The sequence below is a fragment of the Delphinapterus leucas genome, chromosome 20 (assembly GCF_059928025.1).
Source record: "Delphinapterus leucas isolate spDelLeu-1000000601 "Yukka" chromosome 20, BTC_Dleu_Yukka2, whole genome shotgun sequence".
Classification (NCBI taxonomy): domain Eukaryota; kingdom Metazoa; phylum Chordata; class Mammalia; order Artiodactyla; family Monodontidae; genus Delphinapterus; species Delphinapterus leucas.
The window spans coordinates 47,014,675-47,031,771 of record NC_143148.1 but is presented as its reverse complement, the minus strand read 5'-3'; the positions used below and the strand labels follow the sequence as shown (position 1 = coordinate 47,031,771).

At 36.1% G+C, this 17,097-nt stretch overlaps 1 protein-coding gene across 1 annotated transcript in view; it reads right to left on the bottom strand.

Moving 5' to 3' along the window:
• HYDIN (HYDIN axonemal central pair apparatus protein) overlaps positions 1-17,097 on the bottom strand; it is a 431,283-nt gene that overhangs the window by 287,962 nt on the left and 126,224 nt on the right. The window contains exon 8 of the mRNA XM_089902455.1: positions 15,346-15,470. Coding sequence (XP_089758581.1) covers positions 15,346-15,470 — 125 coding nt within the window. The remainder of the gene's footprint in view (positions 1-15,345; positions 15,471-17,097) is intronic.

Sequence of the window (17,097 nt, the reverse complement as noted above, 5' to 3'; positions counted from 1 at the left end):
TTGTTAATCCATTAAACCATGGACTAATGTCATTCATCATTTTTGGAAAATTCTCAGCCATTATCTCTTAAATATCTTTTTACCCCATTCTTTACCCTATTTCTAAGACTCAAATTACATGTATGCTGACCTTTTGACTGTGTCCCACATGGCTTTCTCTGTTTTGTTTCTCCCTACCGCATCTCATCCCCATTCTTCTTTGTTTTTCTCTGTGCTTCAGTTTGGGTATTTCCTGTTGACCTGTCTTCAGGTTCACTAATCCTGTCTTCTGCTCTGTCTACTCTACTGGTAAACTAACATGATTATTTTTTAATTTCCAATATTGTATTTTCAGTATAACATTGTTATCAAAACCTGACAAAGATAAAATAAATAGGCCAAGATATAGGCCGATTACACTTACAGATATTAATGTAAAATCCTAAATAAAAAATGAGCAATCATAATTCATGAGCACATTAAAAGAATGAGACTTCACAATCAAGTGGACATTATTTCAGGAATGTGAAGATGGCTCACTATTAGAAACCCTACTGATATAGAATATATCTAAGAAGAAAAATTATATGATCTTCTCCATTGATGCTGAAAAGGAATTTGACAAAATTCAAAATATATATTTTTATTTAAAAACTCGATAAAATAGGAACTGACAGAATTAAAACATAGTGTAAGTAATTAAGACAGCATAAAGAGACAGATCAATGGAATAGAATAAAAAGTCAAAAAAGACCCAAATACACATTGGAATTCATTATATTATAAAGGCAGCATCTTGAATCACTGGTGTGTTGACAAACTTTGTTTTTTAAAAAAGTGCTACTGGAACAACTTGGTAACCATACAGAAAAACATACCTCACATTTAACATCAGATAAAGCCAAGTGAATAAAATATTTAAATGTTCAATATGAAACTTTAAGAGTAGAAGGGTACACAGAAAAACTTCTTCATTGCTTTCAGGGGGAAAGTTTTCTAACTGTGGCTCAAAATCCAAATCCCTCCTACAAAATTAAGAAATTTGATTACATAAAAATGAAAAAAGAAATTCTGCATGGCACAAAAAGTCATAAGCAAAAACAAAAGAAAACTAGGTAAAATACTTAATTCATATCTTAGACATGGAGACTAAATCACCCATTACATAAATAGCTCTTAGAAATCAGTAACACAATCCAATAGAAGAATGGGATAGAGTTGCAAAAAAAGAAACATAAAGGCCCCCTATATGTACTAAAAGATGCTCAATTTGAGCATCAACTCATAATAAAAGAAATACAACTAAAGATGTATTTACATACCGTTTCTCCCCATCAGACTGTAAAACAAACGTTTTAGATCATAATTTATAGTCAAGGCTGTGGGGAGAAGGCATTCTTATACACCCTGTGGGAATGCAAAATGGTATTATTCTTCCCCAGTCCATGGAGTGAATTTGGTGGCACGGATCAAAATATCTATCAAAATTATAAAACTATCCTATGGCCCACTTCTAGGAATTTATCCTATAGATAAGTCAGAACAAGATGAAGGGCATTCATTACAGCATTGTTCTTAATAACAAGAGAGTGGAAAAGGCCAGAGCACTCATCAAGAGAAGGCTGGTTACATAATCTGTGCTACACCTAGAAGCAGAATTCTGTGCAGGTATAAAAAAGTACCCAGTAATATGGAAAGATCCCCAATATATATGATTAAGTGTAAAAAGCAAGGTTTAGAACAATTTACATAGTATTTTATTTTTGTATAAGGTGGGAAAGTAAGAATATACATTCACGTTTGCATCTATTTGTATAAAAGCACTGGAAAAGTATACAAGAAAGCAATAAAATGAAAGAAGGGTCAGGTGAATGAGGGAGGATGGAACTAGCACCTTTCAATATACACCTTTAAAATACTGCTTTAATTTTTGACCATATGATTAAACTACTCATCCAAAACTTTAATGTTAAAAGGACTATAGGGCATCCAGGAAACATGTAAAGGTGCTAGATAGCACTAGTAATGAGAGAAATGAAATAAATAAAAATAGAATAAAATACCATTTCATAACCATCAGATTAACCAATATCAAAGCGTTTGACAATGCTGTTTTGGCAGTATATTGGCAAGCACATAGAAAAATAAGAATTTTCATATACTACTGATGGAAATACAGATTGGTACAACCACTTGACCAATCAATTTAGTATCCAGTAAAGCTCAAGATACATTTGCCTTATAACTCAGCAATTTCACTTCTAGCTATTTATCCCTAAGGACAATCTCACACAGCTACACAGGACATACACAAAGACACTCACTGCAGCATGGTGTGTAACTGCAAAAAACTAGGAACGTCCTAATATTTAATAGGAGAATAGATAAATTACAGTATTTTCACATGCTGGAGCGTGTCGCATTAGTTAAAATGAATCACAGCTATATATCCAAGTGTTAAAATCCTTAAAACATAATGTTGAATGAAAAAGTCAAGATGGGAAATGGTATACACAGTATAATACCATTTATGTGAAGTTTAAAACTATTAAAGACAATGGTATGTATTGTTTATGGATAAGTAAATATGTAGGAATGGCATTAAAATGCACCCAATACAGCTCCCCTGAGGATTAATACATGGGAGTTAAATCAGGAAAGAATAACAAAGCGACTCCAAATCTATAATCAATTTAGTTATCCATAAAATAAAACATCTGAAAGAAACATATATAGCAAAATGTTGAGATGTGTTAAAATACAATGGTTGTTGATTACCTTTTTCTGTGCTTTTGCACATATTTGAAATATTTCATCGCTTAAAAAACTAATCAAGGGGCTTCCCTGGTGGCGCAGTGGTTGAGAGTCCGCCTGCCGATGCAGGGGACGCAAGTTCGTGCCTCCCGTTCTGGGAGGATCCCACGTGCCGCGGAGCAGCTGGGCCCGTGAGCCATGGCCGCTGAGCCTGCGCATCCGGAGCCTGTGCTCCGCAGCGGGAGAGGCCGCGACAGTGAGAGGCCCGCATACCGCAAAAAAAAAAAAAAAAAAACTAATCAAGGAAAAGGATTCAAGGGCTTAACTTATTTCATAAAAATCTAGGGGTCAGAGAGACTAATGTCATCAATTTGAGTTGCACACTGCAAAACGTTCCTTCCCAGAAATATAACAAGGGCCACTGTCTTCTTTTCAAGAACCATTTAATATTGATTTTTTCACTACTATCTTCCAAAAGTCATCAGGTCACAAAGTGAAGGAAGCAATAACTCTTGTCTTCCCCCATAGCTGTTGAAGAACTTGCTTTTCACACCCACTTTCATGAAGACAATCTTAAATAGGGTCCCTCTCCGCCGCTACTTAGACGACTGATAGGATGGAAAGGGTATTATGCCTGCGAGAATGGATGAATTTGCTGTGCCTCATCATTAGTATTTTCTGTGCCCTTGAAGTGCCAGTTACCACTATAGTTTCTTTTCAGTTTCTGAGGTTGAATTCTGCAGTCCCTGTAGATGAGGTTAGCCACAGTCATTTATTATGTTTTAATAAAGACACATTTTGTGGAAGGTCTCATTACTTCTTGCAAGTTTTGCTACTATCAGTCAAGCAAAAACCAATATGAACAAAACTAATTTTACCCAGAAAATGTGAAGCTAGCTATATACACAATACATTTCATACTGTGGTTTCAGTTATTTTCAGACAACGGAGGACACAGTACATAAAATATATGAGTAGAGCCATAGATTCTCTAGGGAACTGGCAAGTTGATGGAAAGAGTGTTTCTCCTCTCCTGGTCACAGCAGGGTCAAATTCACCACTCAAGTGAATTGCTGAATCAAACTTCTTTGGAAGTGCTCCTTCTCTAAAGGGTTCAGGAAACAAATTAAGCAACTTGACTGGGCTTAGCCAGCACACCAGTGGCAATGCCAAAATCGGTATTCTTAATCCGCACAGAAAGCAGTTTAGGATTATAGAAAGCATGCTGGCCTCAGAGGGGGGCCAAAGACCTGTACTTCGGTGTATAGTCATTTAAACCTCTGGGCCTCAGCTTACTCACCTCTAAAATGAAGGGAGTTACAGAGATGGGCTCTAATGTCCCTTTAAGTACTAACACCTAATAACTTGAGAGTCTTCCCTTGTTATGTAATTTTCGAAAACATTCCACTTCCCTGAACAATCTCTGACCATCAGTATATCCTAACTTCTGCCATTCCCTAACCTAAACTGTTGAATAAGAGACAAAGAAAAGAAAACTAGGTCAAGGAATATTTGCATTGGCTCTAAAGCCATTTTAAAAACATTTGGGTCTTTTACGACAACTATGTTTTGCTAGATTTTGTAATTATAATGGCACAGGCTTGTAATTCATTATAATAATCGCACAATTGACACAAAGCTCATACAGGTAAATCTGCACGGGTATATTCAGATACATATTATTTAACAGTTTCAACTGCAAGATATCATATCATGCTCAATTGCTATATTATATTTTGGTACTTGTTTATTAGCCTTTAGGAGGAAAAAAAGAATTTCTTCACGGTTTATTAGAGTAAAATATATAATTGACCATAAAGCTGCTCTGTGAAGTACTAATATTATGATTGCTTGTATATTTAATAACAATACATCGTCACACCTTTGGGGAAAAGAGCCTATTTGCCAACTTCTGATCCATGAATTGAAATATCTCCCCTTCAGTAAGAGACCTAATACTTTAAAAAAAATACTGAATAAGTACATTAGCTCTATTTCCTAATTATACCAGTAGTTAATGTCACCTCTAAGTGACAGCAACTTCACCTGGTATTAAAGAAAAAACACTGCTATGCTCCTACTTCTAGCGCTCATTCAAGTAACCGAAATTTCAGTAAGAATGTCTTTTTTTAAAGCCTATTCTAAATATTAATATTTGCTTGAATTCTTAGATTATATAAAGTTTCTCAATACCCGGTTGAAAAGTGTAAAACTTAAGCAACTAACCATTTATTTGTCTCCTAATAGTCAATATTTTCACCTCTCAGTTTTAATGAAATGATAGAACTAATTTACTCGTTCTGATTTTGTTTTAGTTTGGTTTTCGTTTTGTTTCACTGTTAATCAACGTAGCCTTGAGAAATTGTATCCTTAATCTCTTCTGGACAGATTAGTTTGTAAAAGGTACCAAGTTACTTCAGCTTTTTCTCTGAAAGTTTTAGACTATAATAAAAAGGTAACTAAATCATTCCTGGGGTAAAATCGATCGCTTGAATAAGCTTGATTTTACTACAGAAGGGCATACACAGGAGGAAAGGAGGGGAGAATTTTGGTTTACGAAAATGCTAATGAGTAAAGTATTAGATATTGGTGAAATTTACACTTGACCTCCTTAATTACTAGAGCACTGGTTCAAACTCTGGTTGTCAAGAAAGCAAAATCTCCCAGCTGCATTTAATCAAGAATATATCCAGTGGAGGACCAGCAACGGAAGGGCATAAACACAACTGTTAGAAATGTGATTGAGTACTTCCTGTTGAGGAGTATCAATGTTCCTCCTTCTGGAACACTGAAGAAGTATGAAGAAAAACCGATGCTAAATTTCCCTCCTCAAATCAATTCATACTTCAAACAGCTGCAGAAATTTCAGTAAGATGCTTATTTAGTGAAATGAGAAGCCAATGGTCAAGGCTGCTTGGAAAAGCTCTGTGATTAACTGGGTTTAGGTAGTCATTAATGTTTTTCACTAATAAAAGGTTATAGGTCCTGGTCATTGATAAGGCACAATAAAGATGAAAGCATATCCTTATCAGCAGTTCATTTCATGTAAGGAAAAATGCTACAAGACAGTTTACCTCTATCTGCAATCTTTAGAAAATAACTTTATTCATAAATCAAATTTGACACCAGCACCTCAGGGTATGGAAATCAACTTTTCCAGGCATGATTAAATTTTAATACACAAATACTCATTTCCTTTAGCACAGGACTATAAATGTAAGTATGGGTGTCAATCCAAACATTTCCATAAAAGTAAAATCCAGATTGAGGGCCACTGGGAGAACGTGGCTGCATTTCAAAGGCAACAGATTAAGGGAGTAAAAATGCACATGTAGTAATACAAGAGATTAGGGAGATGATTCACTATAGAGGAAAAAGCACTACACGTGAGTTGAGAGTCTGAGTGTGGGTTCTTTTTTTTTTTCTCTTAATTTACTTTTTTGGCTACGTTGGGTCTTTGTTGCTGTACATGGGCTTTCTCTAGTTGTGGCAAGCAGGGGCTACTCTTCGTTGTGGTGTGCGGGCTTCTCATTGCAGTGGCTTCTCTTGTTGCACAGCACGGGCTCTAGGTGCGCAGGCTCAGTAGTTGTGGCGCATGGGCTTAGCTGCTCCACGGCATGTGGGATCTTCCTGGACCAGGGATCAAACCCGTATCCCCTGCATTGGCAGGCGGATTCTTAACCACTGCGCCACCAGGGAAGTCCCGGAGCGTGGGTTCTAACTGTGCTTCTGACTAGTTATATGAGTCATGGGCAAACCACTTAATTTCTTAGGGCTTCAGTTTTACACATGCAAACAAATCTAAGGACTAGATTATCACTGAAGTCTTCTTTCAAGTTTTGATTCTATTGATCCATGGGCAATCTAAGCCTGTTGGTCTCAAAACTCAACCAAGTAAAATATTTTGACATTATACCCCCAACATATATAAACTTGTTTGTTTATAAATTATACCCATATACTACAATAGTCACATGTCAATTGTATTAAAAATACAACCAAAAATATTAAAAAAGGATGATGATAATATTTTAAAGATAATTTATTTGATATATTTACCAATTTACCAACAATTAATTATTTTAGTGAGAGCTAAAACACTGACTAACCTTCATTCTTTTTTAAGCTCCTGGTTTAAAATGTTGTGATATAGTCATCTGAAAAAGGTAATTCTAAGGCCACAAATTTTTCCAATACTTCATTTTAGGGGCTGACATAAACAAAAAATGATACCTCACAAAGACATGGAGATCCAGATGGAAGAAATATATCACTGACTGAGTTTATTAACACGTATTTTTTTCACTTTCATCCACTAGTAACACTAATAACACAAAGGTCTTTGCTGAAATTCAGCTAATAATTTTCCCATAAAGGTAACAGTTACTTCACAGTCAAACAGAAGATTCAAACTCAAATATATCAGAAATTGCATTCAACATAAAAGGACTGAAGAGTACTATTAAAAGACAAAGATTCTCAGACTGGATTAAAAAACAACCTGGTGATACTCCCAAGTGTCACACTTTAAATATGAGGACACCGAAAAGTTGAAATAAAAAGGATGAATAGAATATACTACGTACACACTAATCAAAAGAAAGCTGCTGTACGAAACAAGTATCAGATCAAGCAGTCTTTGATGTCAGAAATCTTATAAATGATTGAGAAACATTTCATAATGATAAAATAGTTAATTCAACAGTAAGTTATAACAAACCTAAATGTATATACACCAAGCATCATAGCCTCAAAACGTACAAAATGAAAACTGATATCACCAAAAAAAGAGAAATAGAAAATTCACAATCATAGTTGTGGATTTTAATGACATCTTCCAATAACTAATAAAATAAGAAGAAAAACATTAGTAGAGATACAGACTGAACAATATGATTATTAACAAACTTGACCTGACTGATATCTGAGGAACTTGTACTCTTTTCAAGTACCCAGGGCTCATTTACCAAAATGGAACACATTCTGGACTATAATGTTAAGTCTCAGCTATTTTCAAAGATAGATATCATACAGAATTCGTTTTCTGTCACTAGTGGAACTCAGCTGGAAATCAATAACAAAAAGAAAACTAGAAAAATTCCCAAATGTTTAAATACTAAGCAACACACTGCTAAGTAGCCCATGGATCAAAGAAGTAAAAATGGAAATTCTAAAATACTGTCAATTATGTGTTAATGTAAATGAAACATATAAAAACATATGGGCTGAAGATATAGTCAGGTTTGGAGGAAAATTTATTGACTTAAATGCATATATTAGATAAGATGAAAGGTTAAAAATCAGTGCTCTAAGCATCTCTCCTAAGGTTTAGAAAAAGTACAACAAATTAAACCTACAGAAAGCAGAAGGAATGAAATAATAAAGAGTAGAAATCAATGATATTGAAAAGAAATGAACAATAGAGAAAATCATCAAAAGTTGGTTCTCTGAATAAAGCCCTAACAATACAGATCAAGAAATAAAAAGATACAAATTACTAATATCAATAATGAAAGAGGAGATATCACTATAGGTCCTAAAGACATTACACAGATTATAGTTATTATAAACAATTTTACGCCAGCAAATTTAAGATTTTAGATTAAATGGGAAAATTCTTTGAAAAAGTTTACCAAAAATTACATAAGAAAAAATAGAAACATCTCAGTAGATCTATATCTACTAAAGAAACTGAATCCATTTTTAAAAGGCTCTAGACCCGAATGGCTTGAACAATGAATTTTTCAATCATTTAATGAAGAAATAACATGAATCTTAAAAAAATTTTTCCAGAGAGAGTTTTAAAAGAGAATAACTCTCAACTTGTTTTATGAGACCAATTTGTTTTTTCAGACCAAAGACAAAGGCATTTCATGAAAACAAAATTACAGGCAGGCCAATCTTTCTCATGAATTTGGATGCCAAACTTTCAAAGAAAATATTAGCAAATCTAATCCAGGGATTTATTAAAATGATAATGGCTAAAACTTACATTTACCCCAGAACATAGCAGGGATTTAGTATCTGAAATTCAATCTGTGCATTAGAAGAATAAAAGTGAAATAATACATAATCATCTCAACAAAAGCAGAAGTAATTGATAAAATTCAAAACACATTCAAGACTGAAAGTCTTAGAAACCTAGAGATAGAAGGGAATTCACTTAATCTGATAAAGAGTATCCACTAAAGTCATCATACTAATTCATGAAACACTGAGCACTTCTCCTCTGAGACTGAGAACAAGAAAAGGATGTTTGTTTTGGGCTCCCCTGGTGGTGCAGTGGTTGAGGGTCTGCCTGCCGATGCGGGGGACGCGGGTTCATGCCCCGGTCTGGGGGGGATCCCACGTGCCGCGGAGCGGCTGGGCCCGTGGGCCGTGGCCGCTGGGCCTGCGTGTCCGGAGCTTGTGCTCTGCGGCGGGAGAGGCCGCAGCGGTGAGGGGCCAGCGTACCGCAAAAAAAAAAAAAGAAAAAAGAAAAGGATGTTCACTCACTATCATCATTTCCATTGATCACTGTACTGAAGGCCTAGCCTATGCAAGAAATAATAAGAAACAAAAGGCTAAAAATTTAAAAAGAAGAAAACTATGATTATTTGCAGATGACTGATCGTATATAAACAAAATCTAATATCATCTACAGATAAATCATGAGCTAATAAGTAAATTTATCAAGCTCTGTAGATAAATGATCAACATACAAAATTCAGTATTTTGATACATTCACAAAAACTTAAAAAATAAAATTAGAAAAAAACACACTAGTTATAAAAGGAAAAAATGATAAACTGTATTTCATCAAAATTAAATTACTTTGCTAATGAAAAGACCCTGTTATGAAATTAGAAAGATAATCCACTGATTGTGAGAAAATATTAACAATAATAATTTCTGAAAGACTTGTAGGGAGAATATACAAAAACTACAGGCCAATAACAAAATGATAAATAACCCAATAAAGATTGGGCAAAAACCTTGAATACACACCTGAGAGTAGAAGATAAAAATAGAAGCACATGAAAAGTTACTCAACATTACAAGTCATTAGGGAAATGCAAATTTAAACCAGAAGAGATACCACTTCACTTCCACTAGAATGACTCAAATTAAAACAAAACAAATGAACAAACACAACAGAACAGAAATAGACTCAAAGATACAGAGAACAAACTGGTGGTTGCCAGAGGGGAGGGGACAGATGGGCAAAATAGGGACAGAGGATTAAAAGGTACAAACCTCCAGCTATAAAGTCAATGTCACAGCTCATGCAGCTCAGTATCAAAAAAACAAACAACCCAATCAAAAAATGGGTGGAAGAACTAAATAGACATTTCTCTTGGAGAAAGAAGATATACAGATGGCCAACAAACACATGAAAAGATGCTCGACATCACTAATTATTAGAGAAATGCAAATCAAAACTACGATAAGGTATCATCTCACACTGGTCAGAATGGCCATCATCAAAATATCTACAAACAATAAATGCTAGAGAGGGTGTGGAGAAAAGGGAACCCTCCTGCACAGCTGGTGGGAATGCAAATTGATACAGCCACTATGGAGAACAGTATGGAGGTTCCTTAAAAAACTAAAAATAAAACTACCATATGAGCCAGCAATCCCACTACTGGGCATATACCCTGAAAAAAATGTAATTCAAAAAGACACATGCACCCTATGTTCATTGCAGCACTATTTATAATAGCTAGGACATGGAAGCAAACTAAATGTCCATCGACAGATGAATGGATAAAGATGTGGTATATATATATATACAATGGACTATTACTCAGCCATAAAAAGGAACGAAATGGGGTCGTTTGTAGAGATGTGGATGGACCTAGAGTCTGTCATACAGAGTCAAGTAAGTCAGAAAGAGAAAAACAAATATCGTATAATATCGCTTATATATGGAATCCAGAAAAACGATACAGATGAACTTATTTGCAAAACAGAAATAGAGACACAGAGTGAGAACGGACATATGGATATGGGGGGGGAAGGGGGATGAATTGGGAGAATGGGATTGACATATACACACTACTACGTATAAAATAGGTAACTAATGAGAACCTACTGTATAGCACAGGGAACTCTACTCAATGCTCTGTGGTGACCTAAATGGGAAGGAAATCCAAAAAAGAGGGGATATATGTATACGTAGAGCATATGTAGACATATACCATATGTATACGTATAGCTGATTCACTATACATAGCAGGAACTAACAGAACATTGTAAGACAACTATATTCCAATAAAAATTATTTTAAAAAATAAAAATAAAAAAGCCAGTGTCACAGGGATTAATGTACAACATAGTGAATATAGTCAATAATATTGTAATAACTTTGTATGGTGACAGATGGTCACCTGACTTACCGTGGTGATCATTTTGCAATACATAAAAATATCAAATCACTATGTTGTACACCCGAAACTAATATTAATATTGTAAGTCAATTCAGTTTTTAAAAAAACACATGACCAAGAGCTGGTGAGGATGTGGAGTAACTGGAACCCTTAAACATTGCTGGCGGGAATGTAAAATGCTTCAACCACTTTAGAAAACTTTTTGGAAGTTTCTTATAAAGTTAAGCATATAACTACTCTATGATCCAGCAATTCTACTTCCAAATATTTACCCGAGAGAAATAAACGCATATGTACACACACACACACACACACACACCACTTGTACAATAATGGTTATTAAAGCTTTATTCATTATAGCCCAAAACTTCAAACAATTCAGTTACATTAACAGAAGAATGGATAAACTATGTATAACCAAACAGTGGAACACTGCTCAGGAGTAAAAAGGGGATTGCCAATACACACAACAATATGAATAAATTTCAAAAACATTATGTTGAATGAAAGAAGCCAGACTCAAAGGAGTATATACTGTATGAGTACATTTATCTGAAGTCCAAGAATAAGCAAAACTAATATAAGATGATAGAAATCAGAATCTCTGGGATGGCGGATGGAGGGATTGACTGGAAAGGGGCATGAGGGAACTTTGTGAGGTGATAGATGTTTTATATCTTGAATGTGTTACACAGGCATTTACATTTGTCGAAATGAATCAAACTGTACATTTAAGATCTGTGCATCTTATATCTAAATCATACCTCAATTTAAAAAGTAATAGAAGAATCACTTACAGGATCCTCAAACATGAATGAATATATAGGAATAAATCTAATCAAAATGTTCAAGACTTATACCCAGAAAACTGCTGCTGAGAGAAATTAAATAAAACCTAATTACATGCAGGGATAAACTGTATTTATGATATACACAAAGGATTGAAAACTAGTGGGAAAGGATGAACTACTGCATAAGTATTGCTGAATAATGTGAAAAAAGACATACATTAAAAGCAGCTTTAAGTAGCCCATTAAACTGGAGACTGAAATAACTAAAATACTCAATAAAACATTTTTCAAACTACTTTAAAACTGATCACTAACCTGATAGGAAAATAAGGACATTAAAGCAAAGTGAAGAATACCAGGAAATAATCTAGTGCCAAGGTTGTCTTCTGCCCTAGTGGACTTTGTTAACCCTTGAACTTCTGTTTTAACTATTGCATTGGGCGCCTAGGACAGGACATAAAGTCCAGGGCCTGCCCAAAGTAACGATGCTAAATCCAGAAACTACAAAACACAAAGAGGCATAAGATAATGATGGGGTTCAGAACACACTACCACAAAATATGGCACCTTGGCATATTAAATATTTCAAGCTGAAGGAACATAAGAAATGGCAGGTGCAAGAGGGATTTTCTTAACTTCTCCTGAAGCAGGTCACAGATCCCCCATGTGAGAGGTGCCCTCCAAGATCAGGTAGAAAGAAGCATGCGTATCTTGAAATATAGAGGGACATCAAGAGGAGCCTGAATAAACAGGCCTTACTGTTTCTCCCAGTTTGCTACTCTTAGCTCATGTCATTTTATTGTCCTGTCACGTTTTCCCACAACTCTCCATCATTCATCGAACCAGCATAAAGGAATTCAGATTTTACTACTTCTTCAGATCTTCATTTCCTTATGAAGCCTCCCATATCATGTAAAACTTACATTAAATAAATTTTTATGTTCTTCTCTTGTTAATCTGTCTTTTGTTACAGGGGCCCCATCTTAAAAACCTAAATGGGTAGAGGTAAAAGACATTTTTCCTCCTCTACAGATACCATGATTGAAAAACCATAAGAAACAACAAACAGCAAAATAAATAAATAGATGAGCAGACTTAATATGTTTGAATTACCACATACACAATATAACTATGTTTAATATATTTAAGAAATAAAAGGGAAACATGAAAAATAAAAGAGTAGACAGCAATCAGATTTGACAAGAACCAAATAAAACTTTCAGAAATTAAAATAATTATAATAATTGAAAAATTAAAACTCAGCAGGTGAGTCTTCGCTGAAGAGGGAATTATTGAATGGGACAATAGATAGGAAGAAAGTATCCAGAGAAGTCTACAAAAAAATGGAAAACATAAAATAGAGATTAAAAGTAATAAATAACAGACTAACAGTAGAGTAAGTAATAGAATAATAAAGTAGTTGGAATTCCAGAATAAGATAATAGAATGGAGACGAGCCAATAACCCACATGGAGAAAAAAAAAAGAAACATGGTCTGCACCTGACACACATGCAAAAATGAAATCAAAGACAAATCATTAACTTAAACTAGCAGCTAAAACTACTGCCCTTCTAAAAGTAAACACAGGAGAACATATTCATGATCTTGGAAAAGGCAAAGATTTCTTAGCAAGAAGGCAAAAGCATTAATCTTGAAAGAAAAAAGGGCTTCCCTGGTGACACAGTGGTTAAGAATCCACCTGCCAATGCAGTGGACACAGGTTTGAGCCCTGGTCCAGGAAGATCCCACATGCCGTGGGGCAACTAAGCCTGTGCGCCACAACTACTGAGCCCGCACGCCACAACTACTGAAGTTCATGTGCCTAGAGCCCGTGCTCCGCAACAAGAGAAGCCACTGCAATGAGAAGCCCGCCCCCCTCGCCGCAACTAGAGAAAGCCCACGTGGAGCAACGAAGACCCAACACAGCCAAAAATAAATAAATTTTTAAAAGTTATTGCATTCAAAAACATGATAATACAGATTTCATAAAAATTTAAAATGTCAGCTCATCAAGAAATGTCATTAAGGAAATGAAAAGGCAATCTACAGACTGGTAGAGAAAATTAACAACACATATACTTGACAAATGACTAGTATTCAGAATAACAAGTTGTTAAGTACTCTTACAAATTAATGACAAAAGGAAAAACAACTCAAAAATGAGCAAAAGACTTCAACACTTAATTTTAAAAGATACATGAAAAGGTGCTGAACATCACTAATCATTAGAGAAATAAAAATTAAAACCACCAGAAGACATCACTTTATACATCCAGTATACCTAAAATGAACAATACAACACTATGGGTAGGCGAGGGTGTGAAGCAACTGGAACTCCCAAGCTTTGCTGGTGGGAGTGTAAAATGGCACTACTTTGAAAAACTGACATCCCTGGTGGGTTAGGTACTGTGCTTTTAATCTTCCACTGTTGGGTTACATGGGCCACAACTTCCCCCTTTTGCTTAAGCTAGTCCAGGTTAGGTTTTTCTTACTAGCAGCCAGTGAATTGTGGACAACACTAAAAGATAAATATAGATTGTGCCACTGATTATGAATTGTTGTTATGCTGGGCAGTGTGGAGCCAGGACCACTTAACCACACGTCCTTATTATGCAAGGGCTTGATTGATCCTGCTCAGATAAGCATCCACAAAGTCAGCAGCTCTGAACTATGACCTAGGTATCATTTGTTGCTTTTTCTCTGACTGTGCACTTCTGTTTTCTCCCTACAGTGCCCTTCTGATGCAGACAATCTGGGTCAATCAACACAAATGGGTAAAACAGAAGTGAGAAGGAAATGAGAAAAATCATGAAATAATAAATAGTAGTAATAAATATTAATTTGAAAACCAACTTCAGAGACTTGCATAATGTACGTGCAGTCTACATGACCACAGATTAAATATTTGCAAAAACAATAAGTGAATTTTCATTACTATCCTGAGTGGGGCCTTCAAGAAAATGCTAGCAGCAATAAACAAAGTCCTAGATTTAAGTAAGACATTTGTATATTCTAAGGATTAAAGTAACCGGATCTTACATCCAGTTAGAGGACACACACGAGAACATTCTGAACTCGGGTTTGTATTTTTTATATGTTAGACTAATGCAGCAGTAACTGGAAAACCCACGTGTTATTACGTTACCTTCAAGTTTCCATTTACATATAAATAACCTCAATCTACCAGTGTAACTTCTGGGTATGGGTTTCTTCCGTTCCTTCTGAGCCCTATATTTCTCAGGCTTTCAAGCACAGGAGAAACTGGTAGGTGGGATTTATACGTGGCTCAGCATCATTTCTGCTGGAGGCGTTCAGTCTTTAGTTCTTTACCTTGTGGGTCTTAGCTTACTCTAACGCAGCCAAAATAACCATTTCCTGTTTTGCCTCATTAGGTTTTCCATCTGACCTTTCTTAAAATGTAGAACTTTTAACAAAGAATAACACATACCTGTGTCGTAATACACAATAAGTTTTTCGCTGTGATTGCCCACGGTTTGTGGCTCAAAATCCACTTCTAGTTGCATGGGCTCTCCTACATTAAGAGTTCCAACAGATGGCTCTACAGAGAAGGGCCTGCAACACACATGGAGACACATCATCAGAACACATTCCTATATGTACACATATAGCTGATTCACTTCCTTGTACAGCAGAAACGAATGCAACATTGTAAAGCAATTATACTCCAATTAAAAAAAAAAGAACACATTCCCGACTAGTGTGAGGGGTAAGGGGAGAGGAGACATGAGTTCCAGTTCTGCAGACAACACAGACCCGACACCACAATTCAGTGATTCATAAGTATACTTTCCCGTTAATGTGAAAGAACTTTAGTATTAATGTTAAAATAACAGTAATAGAACAACAAATGTAAGAAAAACTTAAATGATGCATAATATTCTTGTTTGTATCCTTGCCATTTAGCCTTTCTTTTAACATTCACTGAGTGATTCCAGTAAAGGACAGACTTATAACATGTATGCAAATACTGTAATTTGCAAAAGAACAGTACCCTCAAAGGGATAAAAATCAAGTTTTGCGAGAGTTCAGCGAAGAGAGGGTTTTATGACGGAAAAACATACCAGAGTCTCAAAAGTAAAGTGATCACACAATCACATGAGGATAAGGGGAGGGCAGTCTAACAAGGGGTCTTTTTAAAAGGGGGGAAGGGGTGGAGGGAAACTACAAGAGATGATGCAATTGCCCAGGGTTGTTAACAGTAGAACTGTTACCACCTCTAGGCCCAAAGAGCCAAGGAGGAGTGGTTTTGAAACCCACCAGAGTCCTAAGAGAAGGCTGCCTTATGAGGCTCAAAGGGCTTTAGTTAAGAGAGACAGTCAGCCCAGGAGACCTCACACATAGGACACTAGGGGGAAAAGTGCCTTGACCTCACATCCTTTGCCTGATTGCCTGCTGGGACTCCCACTGGCTGAACCCAACCAGAAGCCAAAGGCATGGGGAGTCTAATGACCTCTGCCATATAGGTTAGCTTCCTGGGTGAGAGTAAGCTGGGGAAGGGTGGAGAGCATTTGGAAAGGCAAACTGGGGACATCTGTGTCTTGAAAATAGAATTTGGGCATGCAGACCTTATGGAGAGGTAGGGTGGATCTGGGAACAGGAAACAGTTGACTTTAATTGTCCTGGAAAGGAAGAGTAAGAGAGAAGCTGGATCTGATCATGAAGTACCTTAAGTAACTTACAGAGCTCTTCCTTCTAAACAGGAAACCCAGCCCTTTTAATTATTTTCATGGTCCATTTCACTTCTTTAAATTGCCAGTTTTTCAAAGTAATGTGTTGGACAATGTATCTGGCAGGCTAAGCTGTTTCTGATTATTTACTTCTATCGCAACTGTTTTTAGTCTTCAGTCCTTAAACCTTCCCTTAGATAATGAACTTAATTTCAGAAAACCTAACCTTTCTTCTATGAGGGTACGGAGCTTACAGCATGGGTAGCACTTGGTGGTACCTGAAATTATCACTGCAGGACCTCGAGTGCTTCCTACCACGGGCACTTGTTTATTTTCTCTGGTGCCCTCTATTTGGATTGCCCTCTCCTTTCACTACTTTCCCATTCCTTTGTCTGTCCTTTCCCCATACCTTCAGCACCAAACCTCCAATGAACTCCAGGCACTGTAGTAGGGGCACCATGAGGTAGTAGTTACTAGCCTGGAGCCAACTGAATAAGTTCAAAACCCAGATC